Source organism: Sarcophilus harrisii, chromosome 2 (genome assembly GCF_902635505.1).
Source record: "Sarcophilus harrisii chromosome 2, mSarHar1.11, whole genome shotgun sequence".
NCBI classification, from domain to species: Eukaryota; Metazoa; Chordata; class Mammalia; order Dasyuromorphia; family Dasyuridae; genus Sarcophilus; species Sarcophilus harrisii.
In genome coordinates, this window is record NC_045427.1 from 354,435,658 (window position 1) to 354,458,135 (window position 22,478).

At 39.3% G+C, this 22,478-nt stretch overlaps 1 protein-coding gene across 2 annotated transcripts in view; it reads right to left on the reverse strand.

Annotated features, from left to right (window-relative positions):
• Positions 1-6,622: 6,622 nt before the first annotated feature.
• The window catches only part of ASPG (asparaginase), a 124,266-nt gene continuing 108,410 nt past the window's right edge, over positions 6,623-22,478 (reverse strand). Inside the window, exons 14-16 of one of the 2 annotated variants that reach the window (XM_023504072.2) lie at positions 12,680-12,779; positions 10,014-10,075; positions 6,623-7,319 (exon numbers count right to left, since the gene is read on the reverse strand). In XM_023504072.2, coding sequence (XP_023359840.1) covers positions 7,304-7,319; positions 10,014-10,075; positions 12,680-12,779 — 178 coding nt within the window. In that variant the 3' untranslated portion in view covers positions 6,623-7,303. Of the gene's footprint in view, positions 7,320-10,013; positions 10,076-12,679; positions 12,780-17,586; positions 20,559-22,478 lie in introns of those variants that run through there. The other variant, XM_023504076.2, reaches the window with a different exon arrangement.

Consider the following 22,478-nt stretch of genomic DNA (forward strand, 5'->3'; position numbering starts at 1 on the left):
ACTAGAATTGCCTTTATAAAGATCATTTGTCATAGGTTTTAGAGGCTTATTCCTATTCTAATATCGATAGGACTATATGGCCTCTCTGAAATTCTGTGATATTACAGAGACCAGCCTTGAAGTTAGGAGACCTTACGTCTGAGTCTCAGCTCTGATTCTGGATCTCTGAGGACTCTCCTGTTGCTGACATTCTATATTCTAACGTTCTAAGGCCCCCTCTATTCTAAGATTCTAAGGGGTTCCTGCAAGTTCTACCACTGTATATTCTGTGGTATATTCTGTGATTCCAGATCCAACATTCAATTTTCTATGATTATAAAGACCTTTTCATCCCAGGAATTCTGTTAGGAATCTAAGAATTTCCTCATTGATAAAATTAAGATAATAATATTTATGAATTTTCTTTTGAAAACCCAAATATTATATATTGTTTATTTTTAATTTTACTGCAGGGATCAGGGCTATTCTTTAGAGCATATGTGGAGATAAGTCTCTACCCCAGATACAGGAAGGCAATGATGATCAGTGATGATCTCTCTCTCATTGGAAGTCCAAGCTCTAAGAGCCAGCAGACTCCTCAGGCTCATCAGGAATGATTCGTTATGGGAAAATGTTACTTTTTGTATTACCTATGAAGTGTTCAAAGTATAGACTGCTTAAAAAGAAAACAAAACTTTAATCATGAGGTTTAAATTTTTTTGAATATTTTATTTTTTACAATTGCATGTAAAAATAATTTTTATCATTTGTTTTTCAAATTTTTGAGTTCCAAATTCTCTCCCCTTCTTCCTCCCTTCCCCCCTCCCTGAGGCAGAACTCAATTTGATATGATTATACATGTAAAGTCATACAAAACATATTTCCATATTAGTGATGTTGTGAAAGAAATCACATACCAAAAAAAAAAAAAGTAAAAGAAAATAAAAGTTTTTAAAAGTATGCTTTAATCTGCATTCAGACTCCATCACTTCCTTCTCTGGAAGTGGGTATCATTTTTCTTCACAAGTCCTTTGGAATTGTTTATCCAAAAATAGCTAAGTCATTCACAGTTGATCATTGCACAATATTGCTATTACTGTGTACAATGTTCTCCCAGTTTTGCATCAATTGATGTAAGTCTTTGCTGGTCTTTCTGAGTGCATCCTGCTTGTCATTTCCCATAGCACAATAGTATTCCATCACTATCATTTATCATGATTTGTTAGCTATTCCTCAGTTAATGGGTGTCCCCTCAATTTCCAATTCTTTGCCACCAATAAAAAAGCATTTTAAAAATATGAATATAGGTATCTTTGATTTCATAATCTGAAAACTGCCTTTTCATATCCTTTGATCCTTTATTAATTGGGGAATGACTTGGGTTTTTACAAATTTGATTCAGTTCTCTATCAATTTGAGAGATGAGGTCTTTATTAAAGAAGCTTTTTGCAAAAAAAAAAATTCAATTATGATTACTAACTGTATATTTCCCTCCATTCTATTTTCCCCCTAAAGGAAAATATTCATATATAAAAATAAACAAGAAAAGAAACATTTTTTTTAATGTACCAATTTTCCTCATTCTTCACAGACTTCAACATGACTCAAATTATGGCAAAGAGTTAGACTACTCTTGTCAAGACAATGACCTTGATGGCACTGCAGCAGATATAATCATGACTTCCCAGAAAGAAAATCCCTTTGTCCCATTTGCTCAGTACCCAAAAGGAGGATGTCTGCACTCTGATTTTGGAAAATCCCCCCACGGGTATGGAGAAGACTGGACTAATGGTGTCCACAGCATGATGCAGATTTAAAACATCTCCATTAGAAATCAAGCTCCTTTGAGGGCAGGGATGATTTAGTTTTGTTTTTTATCCATATCATTGAACACTTTGGGGTGGGGTGGGGTACTAGACCTATAATTTCATTGGCATAGGGAACTTCTGATGAGGGAACTCTATCAATGTAAGTTGATATCTATCATGCAATTTATAATCTTAAGAACATTGTTGAGGGCACCGAGAGACAAGTGGCTAGCCCAGGATCATACAGCCAGAATATGTCAAAGATCTGAACCTAGATTTTGCAGATTCTGCAATCCACTCTTTATCCCACCTGCTTACTCTCCTTTGGCTTCTCCATTATACTTCCAGAAACCTCATTATTGAGAAATCTCATCATTCTGTAAGATCTAATCAGCCTTGGTGCACATACCCAATCCGTAATTTCTGCCCTTCTGAAGAGAACAAAGCCATGACCTCCAAAACTTCTATTTGGAGGCAACTGAATAGTTGTACAGCGGATAGAGTGCTGGGTCTGGAGTTGGAAAAACCTAAGTTCAAATCTAACTTTTCAGATATGTGAGCCCAGGCAAGTTCTCTTAACCTGTTTGCCTCAGTTTCCTCAATGGTGAAACGAGGATAATAATAGCAACTACCTTGCAGGGCTGTTGTGAAGATTAAAGGAGATAATATTTGTAAATAGTGTTTATTTAGCACATAGTAGGTGCTGTAGAAATGCTTATTCCCTGACCCTCTCCTCCATATAGGGAGAGAACCCAGAATAGCCATCTTTTCATATGCTATTTTGGACTTCCCCCTGTGCCAGGTACTACCTTCCACCCCTGTCTACTGTGCTCAATGCCCTTCCCATTTTCAGTTTCCTCTTTTTTTCTATTACTTTCTACCATTAGATGGTAAATGCATAATAAATACTTTGTTGAAATGACTTAAAAGTATTAAGTCACTTTAGGTATTTGTGTAAGACTTCTCCAGCTAACCTGCATACCTTTGAAGGGGTGGAAATAAATCATCTCCTTCATTCACTTTTCTCATCCTTTCTAATGGCTCACATGGATCTGAGTAAAGTGGGTACTCAAGAACTATTTAAGCATCCAAGTGAAGAGATAGTGCTAAGATCCCGTATGGTCAATGCAGTAAGATAACTCTAGAGTAAAAGGTGGGCAAAATTTTCTGTCAGGGATGGAAAATGCTGAAAGTTATTCCTAAGAAAGTCTGTAGAGCATTAAGGAAAGACTGGCCAAAGAGTTGCCTTAGAAATAGTGTAAAGTACTCTGTTTCATACCTCTCAGATTGGCTAAGATAACAAAAAAAGATAATAATGAATGTTGGAGGGAAAGTGGGAATCTGGGACACTAACACATTGTTGGTGGAATTGTGAACGGATCCAACCATTCTGAAGAGCAATTTGTAACTCTGTTCAAAAAGTTATCAAACTGTGCATACCCTTTGATCCAGCAGTGTTACTACTGGGCTTATATCCCAAAGATATCTTAAAGAAGGGAAAAGGACTTGTACGTGCAAAAATGTTTGTGGCAGCCCTTTTTTTAGTGGTCAGGAACTGGAAAATGATTGGATGCTCATCAATTGGAGAATGGCTGAATAAATTATGATATATTAATGTTATGGAATATCATTGTTCCCCAAGAAACAACCAGCAGGATGATTTCAGAGAGGTTTAGAGAGACCTACATGAACTGATGCTAAATGAAATGAGCTGAACCAGATCATGATACACAGCAACAACAAGATTATTCAATGATCAATTCTGATGGACATGGCTCTCTTCAACAACGAGATGATTCAAACCAGTTCCAATTGTTCAGTGATGAAGAGCCATCTACATCCAGAGAGAGGACTGGGGAACTGAGTGTGGTTCACAACTTAGCATTTTCACTCTTCACTCTTCTTGTTATTGTTTGCTTGCATTTTATTTTGCTTCTCTTTTTTTTTTCTTGCGCAGCATAATTGTATAAATATGTATGCATATATTGGATTTAACATATATTTCTACCATGTTTTTTTTTTTTGTTTGTTTTTTGTTTTTTGTTTTTTTAATAGCCTTTTATTTACAGGATATATGCATGGGTAACTTTACAGCATTAACAATTGCCAAACCTCTTGTTCCAATTTTTTACTTCTTACCCCCCCACCCCCTCCCCTAGATGGCAGGATGACCAGTAGATGTTAAATATATTAAAATATAAATTAGATACACAATAAGTATACATGACCAAAACGTTATTTTGCTGTACAAAAAGAATCAGACTCTGTATTTCTACCATGTTTAACATATACTGGATTACTTGCCATCTAGGGGAGGGTGTGGGGGAAGGGGGAGGAAACTGGGACACAAGGTTTTGCAAGGGCTAATGCGGAAGAACTGTCCATGCCTATGTTTTGGAAAATAAAAGCTTTAATTAAAAAAAAAGGAAGCCTATATAAATATTACACATCATGTTCAGAAAAAAAAAAGTACTCTGTTTCAAGAGGAGGAAATTTCAAATGTTAAGTCCCATTTTTATAGTGCATTATAATCAACAACGTACTTTTCCAAATGAGCCTGTGATATTAGTAGTATTACCACCCCCATTTTAAAAATGATAAAACTGAAGCTAAAAAACTTGGTGAATTGTGATGATGTAATATTACTGGGATTCAGTTTCCTCAATCAGGCCCATTCTGGGGCAGTTGAATGGTGCAGTGGAGAGCACTAGTCCTGAACTCAGGAGGACCTGACTTTGCAACTGGCCTCAGACATTTAATACTTCCTAGCTGTGTGACTCTAAGCAAGTCACTTAATCTCAATAGCCTCAGCAAAAGATTGGGGTTGGGGGGAAAGAGCAGTCTAATCCAGGCATTTTGACTCCAAGTCTAAAATACTCTGCCTCTTATAGTGGGATTCTTTATAGCCTATATAGTCATCACTGAAAACCACCCCAGTACTACCAGAGAGCATAATCTAAATGAGAAAAAGCTAGAAAGAGGGAAGAGAGTGCAAGGTCAAAGTACTTTTGACACCACCTGAAAGGTGGAAGAGAAGGCAAAGTCTGTCTTGCAATTCATCTAGAGCATCAGCAATGCAATTCATCTAGAGAAGCCTGTCTTTTAGTTGAGTTCAATTCAAAAAATATTTACTCAATGCTGACTGTGTTCAAGGCACTATGATTGGACCTAAGAAAACAGAGCCACAGCCCTGCTCTCAGGGAGCTTACAATCTCAGGAGAGGAAGAACAATTGCACAAATAACTGGTACAAGGGAGAATGAGACAAATGATGAGAGGATCAGAATATGGGACACTAGAGAAGAGGAGATCATTTTCACCTAAAAAAGGAGATATAAAGTGTTTAATGGAGATCAAATCCAAGCTGGGTCATGAAGAATGGGAAAGTGGCATGGAAAGGGAGTCCATTTCAGAGATGAGAACAAAAACAGGCTAAATGAAGATGGCAGTGAACAGTCATAATAAAAATAGCTCATATTTATATAATACTTTAAGATTTGGGAAATGCTATATATATTGTAACATTTGATACAATAACTTCATTTTACAGATGGAGAAATTGAGTGATTTTCCAAGTCAATGATTACTAAACAACTGAGGCAAGATTTAAACTCAGAATTCCTCGATCCAACACTAGATCTCTATTTTACCACCTAGCTGGCTAACCTGCTTGACACATAGACTTGAATGGGAAATGGGAAGTTGGGGGGCCAGGAGACAGTGTTTAGTTAAAAAAAAGTAACTTAGGTTGGAGCCAAATCATGGAGAGACTTTAATATCAGAGAGCTGTGTTGATGTGCTGTTTTCAGTAGGCATTGAGGAGTCACTGCAGGTTGTCTTTTTTGTTTGTTTTTTTAGAGAAAGGACCAACACTGTCACAACATTTCACTGGAAAGCAATTTGGAACTATTTTCAAAAAGCTATTAAAATGTGCATGCCCTAAGACCCAGTGATACCACTACTAGGTCTATATTCCGAAGAGGAGAGCAAGAGGAAAAGGATTTGTCTATACAAAAATATTTATGGCATTTCTTTTTGTGGCGGCAAAGAATTGGAAATTGAGAGGGTATCCATCAGAATAGCTGAACAAGTTGTGGTACAGAATATGATGGAATACTAGTGGGCCATAAGAAAAAAAAAAAAAACAAGGGCACAGTTCAAGAAACCTGGGAAGACTTATATGGACTGATGCAAAATAAGGTGAGACGTACTAGGAAAACAATTTATGCAACAGCAATATTGTCATGACTAACAACCTTGAAAGATAGAAACTAGACAATACAATAACCAATTACAATTCTGGACTCAAGATAAAACACAAAAGAAGGAAGCATAAATACCTTTAAAAGTAATCTTAAATTTATTACATTTTTAAAAATCAAGCTCTATATTATAGCGATTCAGAGTTTCATGTACAATCTTTCTGTTCTTATGGGTATTTGAAAATGATTGTTTTAGTTGATGTTTATTAAGTTTAGAAATTTTAAAATGGGGTTATTACTCAAACTAGTGTAAAAGATGAATTGAAGGAAAATGATGGAGATGGAGCAAGTAATTAAGAGACTGTTAAAATAATATTAATAGTATTAAATCAATCTTGTAATTTCAAGTCTGTGACTCTTACGAATTTTACCATATTGAATTTCTAATAAGCTGGCTCTGTTCAAATAGACTTTCAAGATACAAAATACAATATTGAATGGATGCTTTTTCATATTTCATGACAGAAATGATAACAAAAATTTGTCATTAGCAAATATCCTCAAAAAAACAAAAACCTAGAACTTTAGGGTGATAAAAAAGTTTTTATATATATTTATATATATCATATATATACACACACATCACAGTATGTCAGATCTAAAGAGGACATACACACACACACACAAACACATACACACATACATATAGATAGATGGTTTTATATATTGAAAATCTTTGGATGGGCCAAAGTAATCTTAAATTAAATACAGTAGAGAAACTTTGCCAGCTCTGCAAAGGGTATTGCTGTAATGAGCAATATCAATACTGAATCTTTTTTTCTTTCAAATCAACTTTTTTTGAAAAGTCAATTCCTACTAGTTGTGAGTTTTTGTCCTCATATGGGCAATATTGCCATGATCAAAAAAATTAATAAATGTAAACTGGAATCAAATATACAAATATACAATAGGTTGTAGTGTTTAATCTTATTGGGAAGCATAAAGAACCTGACAAGGGTCAGCAAGGCTCAGTGTGAAAAGGCATGGTAAAGGGCTGTGTGAAAAACCTAACAGACAAATGGAGCTTAAACCACAAAGGATTTAGTTGTCCTGGGCATTCACAGGCAGTGGTAGAGGGAAGGAGGAAAGTGGAAGCAGGGAATTTTTCTCCTTTCCACACCCCTCACCTTGACTCCTTTCCTCTCCCAACTATCAATACCAGGAGGAGAGAAGGCAAGCTCAGCACCAGCAATGGAGGGTTCTCAAAGGCAACAATTTCTCAAATGCTCTCTCCCTTTTCTGAGTGTAGGAAGCATCACAGTATGTCAGATCTAAAGAGGACATAAAAAAGGTCTGAGGTTAAGTCCTACCTCTTCTAGGAAGCTTTCCCTACCTCTTCCTTCTTCCCCACTTCCCCCCCCCCTTTTTTTTAAATTTTAAATCAGACCTGTGATTTTATGTGTGTACAGAGCTCAGGTTGAGCAATTTCTACTAATGCAGATTGGTTTTAGGGACTGGCAGGGGCTTGGAGAGGTTCTCCAGTCTCCATCCAGTTTTCTTTCAGCTGATCTCCTAGAACACCTAGCATCTGGTCCACATTATTTACCTCCTGGACAATTACCCACTATCTGATGTTAATGTTCCTAGTTCTTTAGCATGTGGGTTTTGCCTCCCCAGACTAAAAGCTTCATGGAGACAAGACCCAGGTGAGCTCCTCCTCTATATTGCAAGATTGGGAGTTCCCAGAAGGCAAAGTCTGGCTCAAGCAACAAGCATTTATCAATTGATCAGTTCTTTTTCAGCTGTGCTGCTTGGAAAAAACAAAGACTAGTTAGGGCCCAGGCATGTATCAGGGGACTCCAACATGCTTGTTGATTAATTAATTAACTGACTAACTGAAGTCTGACACAGCCTCCCCAAGCAGATCTCTGGTGGGAGGAAAGAAGAGGGAGGGCATGTAAAGAAGCTGTCCTTAATGAGTGTAAAATGTTGGTAATTAACTGCTTCACTCTTAATGACTAAGAGGAAATTAATTGTTTTGTACCTTTAATTCACTTATTTTGTACCTCTAATTCATCTCAGTATTATGAATTACTTATGTATATGTGTCAAATTTCCTTCTAGACTCTGAGAACAAGGAACTTTATTTAAATTTCATATTGCCCCAGAGTACTCTGTACATGTTGTCCTCCCCATGAAACATTCCCTGACCCCCACCTCCAGAGTCTACATTTCTCTCTCTCTCTCTCTCTCTCTCTCTCTCTCTCCCCCTCTCTCCTCTCTTTTTCTTTTTCTCTCTCACTCTCTGTATATACAAAACAGACACACAAATAGAGTGGATAGAGAGCCAGCTTCATAAGTAGGGAGTCCAAATTCAAGTCCTGCTCCTAATATATACTGTTGTGTGCACTAGGCAAATCACTTAATTTCTCAGTGTTCTAGGCAACTCTATATGACTTTATATGACTATAAATCACAAAGAAGACACTCATCTGCGTTTCCTACATCTATAAAATCACAAATCCTGTCCCTATTTTTGATTAATACATCACCTTTGTTTCCCACCCTCCCTAGAGTCATCCACTTGTAACAAAAAATGTAACAAAATCTTTAAAGAGAACAAAAAAATTGAATTATATCAACAGTATCCATGTCAGTCACCCACAGTCCACAGTCCCTCCCTCCCTCCCACCTCTTTCCTCTTCTTCCCCTCTCTTTAATATCTCCCTCTGTTTTAACATCCTCTAACATTGTCTTCTTATGGTTCTTCAAATATTCTGCCTTTTGGTTATAGTTATTTTTCGATATGAGAATATGTCTCACTCTTAACCCCTAGATTGTGAGGCAGTTGTGTAGCACAATGGGTAGAGTCATGTGCCTAAATCAGGAAAACTTAAATTCAAATGCAGCTTTACCAGCTACATGAACCTGAACAACCACTTTACCTCAGCTTCCTCAACTGAAAACCGGGGCCTCACAGATTGTTGTGAGGATCAAATGACACACTATTTATATATACTTAATAAATGCTTGTTTCCTTTTTTCCTGGTCATCTGTGACGCTTCCCCTCAACCTCTTCCTCAGAGAATCATGGGTACTACCCAATTGGAGATCCATTGTTATGAGGACCAAATAAGTGAAAATGATCCATAGCTCTTGACTCGTAATGGAAAGAGTCCTGGGTATGGAGTGAGGACTCAAGTTTCAAATATATTTGCTAGGTCTTTGGCCATATGCAAATCACAATTTTTCTGAACTTTAATTCTTATTTCTGTAAAACAGGAACCTTGTTGGAAGAGAAACTTTAAATGGGCATCTTATGCCACAGCATAAGTTCTCTGTAACTTTTAGTCAATTCTGGGATTGAAAAGACATGACCTTCATTTTTTTTCTTTTCTGTTTTTTTAGGCAAGTGACTTGCCCAGGGTCACACAATTGGTGAGGCTGGATTTGAACTCAGGTCCTCTTGACTACAAGGTTGGTGATTTATTCACTCTACCATCTAGCTGCCACTCTCCCTTGATTCTTGATCTTCCTTTTTGAAGGGAAGTAACAACAGATTGTGTGATTCTTTCCTAAGCATTCATTGAATTGAAATGAAGATAATACCACTTGTAACTGTCTACTTCTTAGTGCTGTTTCTGAATCTTTATTCACCGATTCACCTCAGTGGAGTTGGGGGATGTGAATCTCCTGCCTATTATTCACTATTAATCACTTTGGCCCTCAGATCCCTCATCTGTAAAATTAACAAACCGTCATTAAGATCTCTTTTCATTTTAAATCTAAGACCCCAAGTATTATTTTAAAATCTATCGTCTTTTATTCACATATATCATATCTCAGTACTTCCAATGAGATGCTCTTAATTCCTGTTCTCTGAGATCCAGAACCACTTCATTTGTCCATAAGTTGGGCAGGGCAGAGCACCCACAATCTTGGGGGATCTTATTCTACCCCCCAGGCTTCAGATCCCTTCTCTTTCCCAACATTCCTGCCTGGATACCTTTGTAAGTGCCCCTTACCTGGTTCCTATCCTGTGTTCTCTTAAGAGACTCACCAACTCTTGGTTTCCAGCTGCTTCTGCCTGAAAAGAAAGGTTCTGAATGGTTATTGCTGCAGCTATCTCTGGCAAACAATCGACAAAAACATTAGGGGAAATCTCCTCCCTCCATCACCACCCGTTGGAACTTCTGTAGGCTGCTGGACAGAATTGGTGTACCCTCCCTGTTAGGACTCTGCCTTCAGGAACTGACCAATCCTCCAGCCTCTTTCTGTTCCTTCTCATCAAGGTTATATCCCCCATTGCTGGGATCCATAGTTCCTCCTCCTCTGCACTCCATCTTCCACCATGAAAGCTCTCTGAGGGTCCACTTTGTTCCTCCTGTCTGCCCCAAGTTGAATTCTTAAACAGCAGGGCTCAGATCTATTCCTGCCTCCAAACTATGACATCCCTGTCTGCTGTATCTACTTAATCCAGCAATAACCTTGGTATCCAAAAAGTTCCCTTTTACTCAATAGCTATATGAATCACAGACTCTCAGAAATGGAAGAAAACTGAGAAACCATCTACTTCAATACCCTCCTCTTACAGACAAGGAAACTGAGGTCCAATGGGAAGAAATAATTTGTACCAAGTCTTCCCTGGGTAAATGGATTATCAATTTAGATCTCAACCAACATCCTCCTTTTGCAGGTGAGTAAAATGAAGCCTAGAATTGAGTCTCTTATGCTGGATCACACAATTTAACAGGTGGATTTTGGATTGAAACTTGTGGTACTCTATCTAATACATAATGCCTTATAATTTCTTGTTTTATCTACACCTGAACTCCCTACCATCACCACTCCCACTGTCAAGGATACTGTTTTATTACACAGAGGTCAATCAATCAAGTAGCAAGCATCTATTAAGTACCTACTATATGCAAGGCACTAAGTCAGGTGCTGAGATACAAAAACAAAAATAAAATAATCCCTGTTTTCAAGAGCTTGCATTCTTTTAGGGGAAGACAGAGATAGATGTCCAGGTAAATATACACCCTGTACACTTTAAGCTTTAATAGCTTAAAACTGCAAGAAGACTTTGGGATATATATATTTATATATATATATATATATATATATGTGTGTGTGTGTGTGTGTACACACACACATGCATTGCATATGCATGTATGCAAATACATAAACATATGTGTATATACATACATACATGTACGTACATACTCATGTGTATATACGTATTTATGGTGTGCATATGTGTGTATACATACAAATAGAAGGTAATTGGCTAGGGGAAAACAATTAGCAAACAGGGCATCGGACAAGGCTTCATGTAGCAGATTGTGTTTAAGCTGAGCTTTAAAGGAATCTAGGGATTCTGAGGCAGAGGTAAGGAACAAGAGCCTTCTAGGTATTCAATAAGTGTTTTCTGAACCCAGCAATGGGCCCTAAACAATGGGCCCTAAACAAAGCCTTGAGCTTCATTCTGCTAGAAAAAGGAGGGACAAGAAAAAGAATAAAAAGAAAACATCAACTTTTTGGATCCCAAACCTTATAATAAAGTTTTTAAAAGAAAAAAAGAATGTCAGTAAAACTCCCTGCATCACAAAAATCCAACATTCTATGTAATATTCTAAAAAGAATCATTCTTTAAAGCTATATCCCCAATGCTTGGCAAATAATAGGCACTTAGAAAATGGTTGCTGATTGTTGCCGTTGCATAAGTTTCCATATTTCTCTGTATTCACCATTGTAATCTTTATTATAGCACTTATATTGCATTTTATTACATGATTCCCCAATCAATGGTCATCTACTTTGTTTTCAATATCGCTGTTAGATATGCTGGTCTTTCTTTTCCTCACTTGGAGTATAAGAATAGTGTGGGATATATGGGCTAAAGGATAGGGACATTTTAGCTACTTGGTTTGCATAATTCTAAAAAGCTTTCCAAAATGGTTGCAAAGCATTAGTGCATCCATCTTTCCACAATCCCTCCAAAACTGACTATGTTATTTTACTCATTTTACTACATATAAAGTCAAATAGTGTAGTTCTCATCTGTATTGCTCTTATTGTTAGTGATTTAAAACATTCTTTCAGTTATTAGTTGTTTGCAGTTTTTCTCATGAGAACTCTTTGTCATAGCCTTTCCCCACTAATAAATTGGAGAATGGCTTTTGGTTTTATTTGTGTCCATAATCTTATTTTTCCCCCAGGGAAAATGCCACCTTACCTAGATTTTTGCATGTGATCTTTATGAATTAGTATATCATGCGCCTCTATGATTTAATATATAAAACCTATCTAACTTGGCTGATAATCTTGAGAGATCAGTCTATAAATATCAGAAACACAATTTGAATTTAATTCCTTTGACTGAAGGTTTTGCATTTGACTCTTGATGCCACATTGCCCCTGTATAAATTAAGTACTTAATATAATATACAATTGAATTGACAATTATTCTCCTCTCCTTCCATGACAGTAACACATCATAACTTAATTAGAGAGTGGAAACTTGAGATTCTGAGTCGACTCTATGTAGGGCTTAAGAGAACTCATGAAGTGCTTATGAGAATCCAGGACAACAGTGATCTAATTAAGGATTTGGGGACGATTATTTCACTTGCATCCTCTTGCCCCTAAAACCTATAAAATGTGTCCAGAACCACTAGGTCAGACTTACAACTTGCAGTGGAGTTTGCCCATCATATCCCGTCTGGAATAGGTCCACGCCTGCTTGCTGCCACGCTATCAGCCCATCCCTGTCACCACTTGCAGCCAGCCTGTTGGGAAGAAGCCGTCAGCAGACCCAGCCCCGAGTCCCTAAGGGTGGTGGCAGCAGCGGGCCACGAGTAGCATCGTGTCAACCAGGGAGATGCAGGCCAAGAGCCCAGGGTGGGTGAAAGAAGGAGATGATTATGACAGCGCCAAACAGCTGAGCAAGCAGCAGCCTGGGGGCTGGGGGCTGGGAGGGGGAGGGAATTCAATGTGAAAATTAATAGGGCAGAACAGAGTCTAGTTTCACCCAGTGGGTGTGACCATGACTAACCAGAGAAGAGACACAGAGGAGAGAGAGCGTCTCCAGTTTCATATTTCACAACATGATTTTTTCTCCCTCTGGCACTTTAAGAGCAGAATGGTTTTTAGCCAATACATAGTTCAAAGTAGGAGAGAAAGAGGAGGGAGGGAAAAAGGATGACAGAGAATACAGCTGTTTGACCATATCATCTGGGAAGTGGAGAATGAGCATCCTAGAGCTAAGAATAGCTCCATGACGTTGCTCCACCAGCCAGGCCTTGTTACCCATCAGAAGCAAGGAAGCAACCTTATTCATCAAAATGCCCACTGTCAGGGAGAAGGAGAGCAGACTGCATCATTCTTTTACCCTTCAGGTTCTGCCCTGCTTACTGAATAAAATACTGACCTCCTCCATCCCACCCCTTCTCACCTGGGCCATGTTGGAGAAGGTTCTATTCCTATGGCCTCTCCAAGAGAATGGGTGAAAGAGAAGGTCATAACATGCTGAGGAAAAGAGAACATCAGAGTTCTTCAACCTCTGACTATAAAGGGTCTGTGAATTCTGAAACATACACCCAAGATCATAAGGAAAGGTGCTTTCTGGTATTTAGCTACAGATGACAATTAATCCTTCATTGTTTAATCTTTCTTTGCTTTATCTTAAGCTCTCCAGCATCTCTGGAATACATCCCACTACCCACCCTCTAACAAAAGTGCCCCTCAGTGACACACAGGGATAGAAACCCTCCATCAGGGACACGATGCAGGAAAAAGCAAACACTGAGAAAGTAACCAGGTAACCAGATTCCCCAATGCAACAACTCAGGGACATTGAGATTCCACCTGGTTTTCTTTCCTTTCTATCTCTCCCACCCTTTCTCCTTGTTAGCACAGTATAAAAGAGTTCAGAACATCACATCTGAAAGCCTGAGCTTCCCACAGGCAACTTGGGAAGAGGAGAGAAGAGACAGGATGGTGCCCTCATTAAGATTATTGACAATAATTGCTGCCTTCCTGCCCCCACAGTTGAATTGTCCAACCTTCATGTTTGTGGTAATAGTGGGGAGGGAACAGCCTTAAGCATTGCTAAAGAAAACCAGGATGCTTCCAAAGTCCCTTTCAGCTCTATCAATGAGAGATGGAGAACTCTGTCTCCAAACTTCTCCAAGAAACCCCATTGCCCAAGGCTCTAGGGAAGGTAGACAGTAGGGGAGAAAGAACCAATCTTGTTCCTTATGGAAAGCTGAGTCACAACCAGTGCCACATAAAAGAACCAGCCCAGATCTGTTTTCTTGAAATTCTGGAGCTCCCAAACCTAGTTCTTATCTTCTAGATGCCAACTTCCCTCCCAGGGAGGGACGGCCTCCAGTATTACCCAATGTGCCAGGTTACTAATCAGAAACATCTCTTTCATCCCCCCTTATCTCCACCCCTTCCAAGTACTCAAGTAATAGGGGAGGGTTATTTCCCAGGGTGAGTAATACTCCCATTTCCATAGCTAAGAGGCCAAGGAAACCTATTCCCACCTACTTCCAGAGTCAGTCCTTTTCTTGGCTGTGGGAGCTTCCTTAATCCTGACTTCAGGGTAAATCGGAAATATGGGAGAGTGAGGAGAAGGAAAGGGTACAGACAAGAACTTTCAGAATTTAGGAAAAATCTGTCCTAGAAAGGAGTGAAGGTTTTCATCCTCATGAATCTATTGCACTCAGGCCTGTTCTGCCAGCCCAGGGAAAGGAGACCACATAGAATACATTTCTCTAACATTTTGGGTTAATGCTGCTCAAAAGGATCCTCCCAGACAGAGTATGGGCAGTGATGGTGGTGGTGGCGGTTATAGTAAAACATTTATGCAGAGTTTTCAGATTTACAAAGTGTTTTCTTCACAATAATCTTGTGAGAGAAATAGTGCATTATTATTATCATCCTCATTTTACAGATTAAAAAAAAACACACACACTGAGGCTTGAAGAGGCTGGGAGGCCCAATGTCATCAAGCTATTAGATTCAGGATTCAATTTGCTTCTATTCTAAGATTTTGGTTCTATTCTCTATCTCCAATAAAAGAAACACTCCTAGAAGACAGAAGGAACACTCCTGCATTCCTAGAGGAAGTAGCAGAATAGACCATTTTCAGGAGGAAAGGCTCATCAGAGGTGCCTCTGGACATTGAATTTCTTACCAATGGGCCTATCAAACTCCTAAAGGGATAACCACTGGCATGCTAGTGTTTAGTGAATACTGAGCTAGCTACCTCAAAAAATAATTCACGGGATCATAGACATTTAGACAGGTTAAGATCCTAGAGAACAATTAGGAGAGAAAAGCTCTTCATTTTATAGATAAGCCAACTGAAGCCAAGAATTTAAATGACTTGCCCAAATCAATATAAATAGCAAGTAATAGAAATAGAATTTGGCCCCAGATCCTTTCCACAATACCATGACGTCTTCAAGAGCAATATGCCCTTATCCTGCCTCTGCACCCTAGCTCCTTTCACCGACTCCTCTAACCTGGGGTCTGGACTCTGACAAGATACCTAAGCCATGGGGATGGGCCAAAGCCATCCTAAACCATTAAAAAAACCATCCTTTTTGACCCCTTCATTTTATAGATAGGGAAAGATGAGAAAGAAGCATCTTTTCCAAGATCACAGAGCCTGAATCACTGGACTCAGAACATAGGATCATCTAGAATCATTTGGAACAGAAACAGATCTTAAAGTACATCTAATAGGATAAAAAGCTCCTTTTCTTCTTAGGATTCTACCTTCTTATTCAATAAACATGTGTACCATTTTCTCCAGAATCTATCCTAGAGATGGCCTAGAATACTCAAAGCCTCTGCTAATTAAGCTGTGGTGGGAAGGAGCCTTGATTATGATCAGAGATGCCTAACTCGGTATCTCTTTTCCCTAGGTATTAATCATGTTAGTAATAAACTCTTTAAAGAGTTAATCACAGCTCAGCACCAGCACTTTTGATGGGGAAGAGAAATGGGCCTGGCACCCTGCCCTCTCCAGGTTTCTCTCTCATCCAGAATTGCCTGTCCTTCATTTTGCAGATAATGGCATTTCTATCTTTTCCCTCATTTTACAAAGTGAAGAAAGTTTTTATCTAGGGTCAAGTTGACACTTCCCTCCAGAGGAATTACTTCATCTCTAAAAGATGCCATAATTGTTTGGACCTTGAGCTCACTTTGAGGGGGCTTTTATTTCAACGAAATTTTCCCAACTGGACATGCTATGAAATAAGAACCCGGCACCAGGAACCAGAAAACCTGAGTCTCCTGTGTCTGCCAAAAATCACTGTGGATAAGTCACTTCATAGAATAAGAGAAGCATAGATCTGGAAATGGCCTTAGAAGTTATGAAGTTCCACCTCCATTTTATAGAGAAGGAAACTGAAGGAGGGGAAAGGATTTCTTTAAGATTACCCAGCAAGTCAAGGTCATTGACAAGACTCAAACCCATAGTCTGTCTTAATTCAAGTCCACAATTCTTTCCACTATGCCATTCCTTTAAATGCCCCTCTCTGAACTTTGATGTTCTTATCTATCAAATGGAAAAAATGTTCATGAATTGAAGGCAAAAAGACTGGACCATTTCATGCAGCTCTATAATCTTTTCATTAAGTTAGGACCTTGGTGTCCAGATCTAAGATCTCTCAACTGATTTTTGTGCAAGAGAGACATTATAATGAAGCTAGTGTGATATAATATGAACAACAATGAACGAGTCCAGAATGACCAGGTTTCACATCCCAGCTGGGCTACTTGTTCCTTGGGTAACATTGGACACCTAACCTCTTAAGCTCTTAATTTCCTCATTGAGTGACTCAAATGCCACCTTTCTTTTGGTAGAGGGAGAAATGTACAGACCTGTGATTTATTAATTAGGGAACTCTCAATGAGGAAACCCCATTCTATCCATGCAGACCAGCAGTGATTCTGCAAAAGTCTGGGATACTTTAGTCACCACAAGTGTCTTTCCCAGGGTCAAAATCAGTATGTGTCAGAGGAAGGACCCAAAAACAGGTCCACCTGCCTTGAAAGCTGTCTCTCTATCTACAAGACTACATTGTTTCTCATGAGGCAATCTTATCTCTTTGCTCCTGTGAAATTAGCTATCCTCTCAGAGACACCCTCCCCCCCCACACACACTCTTAACACCTACATGCATTCCCTAGATGTCAACACTTTCTCTTCCACTCTTAAGACTGAGAAGGAAGAGGAGGAGGAGGAAAAGAAATAGTAGCCATGATCCCATTCCTCCAAGGGGCCATTTCAATGTACCATTGTCTTAGTTAGAAACTCAAGGGCTGGGAAAAGGATGACACTTGAGTACCCATAGAATTTAAATACCTAAAGGTCTTCTTCCTCTTTTTTCCTTCCTTCAGTCTTTCAGCGGGAGAGAATTGAGGAATACATAAGAGATCAGTGAAGAAGTTTAGGTAGCTTTTTCTTTTTCCAAGTGAAAAGAGATCTGGACCTGGAGTTAGGAAGTTGTAAGTTCAAATCCCACCTCAGACATTTAATAGCTGTGTGACCCTAAGCAAGTCATAACTTCTGTTTATCTCAGTTTTTTCATTTATAAAATGGGAATAAATAATAGCACCTACCTGCCAGGACTCCTATAAGCTATAAGAACAAAATAAGAAAATATTTGAAATGTGCTTTGCAAAACTTAAAGTGTTCTTTAAATGCTGGTATGGCAGAAAAGCCTTGAGATAGTATAAGGAGACTCAGGTCTTGATAAGGGTACTCATTTGCTGTGTGACTGAGCAAGTTTCATCCCCAACTCAATTATCATCTCTATAACATAAGAAATGAGAGTCTTGTTCCCTTCTTCCTTGATCAACCACAGCTGACATACTAAATTCAGTTCTGGGTACCATATTTTTAAGAGCCACACTAACAAGCAAGAACAAGAACAAACAGAATGAGAAAAGACCTAGAGACCTCGCATTGGGGGAGTGATAGAAGGGACAGAGATGTTTTAGTTTGAAAAACAGAAGACTCAGGAGAGAAGATGATTGCTATCTTCAAGTATTTGTAGAGTTGAGATTTATCCTTCTTGAAGATAGCTTTTTGTCCTTCATTTTCAAAAATGTCAGTGACATCATGGGTGATAATTAGCACATGAGTTGGATTTAAGGCAAAGTCATCAGCCTCATTTTCTCTTCCACAGTCATCAGAGTCTGATGGCAAGACAGAAATCAGGATGACTGTTAGCAGATCAGGAAGCAAAGGATGACAATGGAGTCTTTGATGTTGGACCAAAGGGCACCACTGTACCAGCTTCACTTGCCTTCAAGGCCACTGGAATGAATCCACACATTCCACCAGAAAGAATCTTCACATCTTTGGAGTAGACAATCCCCTCCCTAATCCACTGACAGATTTGAGGTCAGTTACCTTCAATATGTTTTCCCCTGTCTGGTGAGACAGGTTTTTACCAGGGTGTGACCTCTGCACAAAGGAGAGCTTCTTGGAGCCACAGGTGAGGCTCACAGGTGAGAGCTGGATGACAGGTGGCTACCAAAGATGAATAAGCAGCCCTGAAAAGAGCTTAGCAAGTCTTCCCACTAGAGGAACTAGAGCTTCCTGAACGCTTGACATAGGGTAAAAGGAAGAGTAATGGGTAGAAATTGCCAAGGCAGATTTTGACTCTCTATGCAAAACTAATCAGAAGTGTTTCAAAATGTCTAACTTGATAGAGGATGAATTTCTGGCGCTGGATGTCTTCAAACATGGAATAGATCACTTTTTGGAGGAGATGTGGGAGAAAGATTTCCTGTTTCTTTTAAAGAATGAACTGGATATTCTCTGAGGTTTCTTCCAGACCTAAATCTATGAGATTTCTTCCACCCCAGAGATACTATGACTCTTGAGGCCAAATTAAGATGAAGGAGGGAGCAAGGAGGAAGCCAGTCACCCTTCACTGATAGGCCAACTGATTGAGCTGCTCATCACTCCCAGACCCTTAGTTTCTTGAGGGAATGGAATGGAATCCAGCACTACCCACCAATTACCTCCCTGACCCTGGGAGTAGAAGGTCCTCGATGGGGCAGTAGCAGGAGAGTAGGATGTGAGGGACAGGTTTTGGGAGAAATATGTCCAAAAGAATTTGGAAGGTTTGTTCGCATTAATGCAGATGCCAGGAAAAGGCAGAAGAAAGGGGCTGTCTTACATCTAAAGGTTTATCATCACCCTAAAAACATACTTAGCATTATTAACTTAAAGCATAATTAATTTATAAGACCCCTTTGAATTCTGAAAGATCATCTTATCGAGAGGGGACACAGAAAGGATGAATGTTAAAAGCCTGCTCTATGGGAACAGCACAGTGAAAAAGAGGACCATCCAAGATCAGCTTCATTGGTGCTTTTTTCCCAGAACTGACTGCTTCTTTGGACGCCACAGGAATTCTGCTGGTATCCAGTTATTTCCTAAACATACCATTCATCACCTCTCAGGGTTTCCTCTATGTCCAAGACCCTTTGAGATGTTTTCTAAATTCTCTCCCTCTTCTTTTTCTTTCTTCTGTTATCTTTCTCTTTCTCTCTCCAATTCATTGTTCTCTTCAGTCATCTTTCTCCCTCTATTATCTTTTTCATTCCTATTCCCTCTCCTCTCTCTCTCATCTCACATTATTTTGCCCCTCTTTTCTCTCATCTTTCTCCTTCAGCCCCCTTGCTCTTCCTCTCCTTTTTCTCTTCTGTTTCATCCTGCTCACACATGCCTCATCATTCTCTCCTTTATCTTGCCCTTTTCTGTCTCATCTTTCCCTCACCCTAATTCTCTCTCCAGTTAGACAGGTTTTACAGGGACTATCTAAGCCCCAGTCCAGGACCATCTTCTCCTCAGTGAAGAATGTCATTCTGGGAGTGCCTTGGGCAGGAGGTGAGACAACAGGTGGGTGAGGTTGCATGAAAATCAGAGGGGGGAGGTGCTGGGCATGTCTATTGCAGGAAAGCATCCTCCCACCCCCCATTTTCTCTCTGAAGTTGCTGCCTTCTCTACTCTGAAAGCAGGGGGCAACAAAAGGAGGGGAAGTTTATTTTCCTAAGAGTTGGACTCTTTTTATCCACTGGGAAAAGGATTGGATTTTGAATCTGGGTACCCGAGATAATTCACACAGCTTGCTACTTCCTACCTGTGTACTTTGGGCATTGTCATTCCCATTTCTGGTTTTTAATTCTCTCAACTGTAAATGAAGAGGATTAAGCAGATGGAATCTAAGGTCCCAATAGGTCTGAGAATCAATGATCAAGTGAGCTATCTGATAAGAAGAATTCTTTTTGCTTTTTGATTCTAACTTTGTTGTGTGATATCCCAACAATCCCTGCTCTTTTTGAACTTCTGCGATCCTACAAGTTTAAAAAGAAATGGTGAGGGTGAGCTTGGATGGGAGGCAAGATCTAATCTTAGTTATATCATCTTTTCTGGTCCATGAGAAAGACTCTTGGATATGAAGTCAGAGGACCAGAGTTCCAATACTGTCTTTGTTATCCGCCATTTCACTTTAGGGGCCTTAGTTTCCTCATCTGGAAGAGGAAAGAAAGAAGGAAGGGAGGAAGGGAGGGAAGGAAGGAAGGGAGGAAGGGAGGGAGGGAAGGGAGGAAGGGAGGGAAGGGAGGAAGGAAGGGAGGGAAGGGAGGAAGGGAGGGACGGAAGGAGGGAAGGGAGGAAGGGAGGGAAGGGAGGAAAGGAGGAAAGGGAGAAAGGGAGGGAAGGAGGGAAAGGAGGAAGGGAGAGAAGGAGGGAAGGAGGGAAGGAGGGAAGGAGGGAAGGGAGGGAGGGAGGGAAGGAGGGAGAGAGGAAAAAAAACATTTATTAAGTGTCTATTATGTGCCAGACACTGTACTAAACACTTTGCCATTACCATCTCATTTAATCCTCACAATAACACTAGGAAGTAGATGCTATTATTATCCTGTTATCAGAGTTGAAGCAACTGAGGTAGATATAGATTAATGACTTGCTCTGGGTCACACATTTAGTAAGAATCTGAGGCTGGATTTGAATTCAAATCAGAAAGGTCCACATGTACTTCACCACCTAGCTTCAAGTGAAAGGTTTGATTGCATGGTTTTTAAGGTACCTTCTGGTTCTGCTTATATGATGCTATGATTTTTTTACTTGGAATATTTATCCAAGGCCATATAACTAATAAGTGTCATGGCCAATATTTGAACTCCTATCCCTTGAACAAAGTCTAACATAACTCCCACAGGAAGTTAGCTCTCTGTCTACAGCCTTAACTAGCAGGCTGAAGGACAAAAGACTCACATACAAGCTCTGTTTTGCTCTTCCCAGGCCATTGGGTTTCAGAGTCCTCTAAGGCTGAGATCTCCTCAGTCACAAAGATATTCCTAGATTCTAACACAGAAGCAGAAAACTTTAAAGTTGGGGAAAAAAGGCTTAAAACATACAACATACAGTTCAAAAATGTTTGTGGCAGCCCTTTTTGTAGTGACTAGAAACTGGAAATTGAATGAATGCCCATCAGTTGGAGAATGTTTGAATAAATTGTGGTATATGAATGTTATGGAATATTATTGTTCTGTAAGAAATGAACAGCAGGATGATTTCAGAAAGGCCTGGAGAGACTTACATGAACTGATGCTGAGTGAAATGAGCAGGACCAGGAGGTCATTATATACTTCAACAACAACACTATATGAGGATCAATTCTGATGTACATGTACATCTCTCTTCAACAATGAGATGAACCAAATCAGTTCCATTTATTCAATAATGAAGAGAAGCAGCTACACTCAGTAGAAGAACTCTGGGAAATGAGTATGAACTACAACATAGCATTTCCAATCCCTCTGTTTTGTCTGCTTGCATTTTTTATTTCCTTCTCAGGTTAATTTTACCTTATTTCAAAGTCCAGTTCTTCTTGTGCAGCAAAATAACTATGGATATGTATACATATATTTAACATATACTTTAACATATTTAACATGTTTTGGTCTACCTGACATCTGGAGGAGGGAGTGGGGGGAAGGAGGGGAAAAGTTGGAACAGAAGGTGTTTCAAGGGTCAGTGCTGAAAAATTACCCATGCATATATCTTGTAAATAAAAAGCTATAATAAAAAAAAATAGAACATACAATAGAACATTCCAGTTGGAAGGAGTTTCAGAACTAACAAACGTAGAATGTCAGAGTTGGAAGGGTTTTAGAACATGAATATCAATGTCAAAAGGAGCCTCAGAATCATAACATTTCAGAACTGGAAACACCCTTCTATCACAAAATAAAAATGTCAGAGCCCAAAGAAATATTAGAATCTATCTAGTTCAATAGCATTTTACAGAGTTCAAATTCAGACCAGAGCAGAGACTTGCTTAGTGTTGAGTAGAGTTCTATATTCTCTGCATCCAATGAACCATGTCTGGACTCCAAATACAATAAGATGAAGGGTTTCATAGGGACTTTATTTCTGTGAACCTCTGA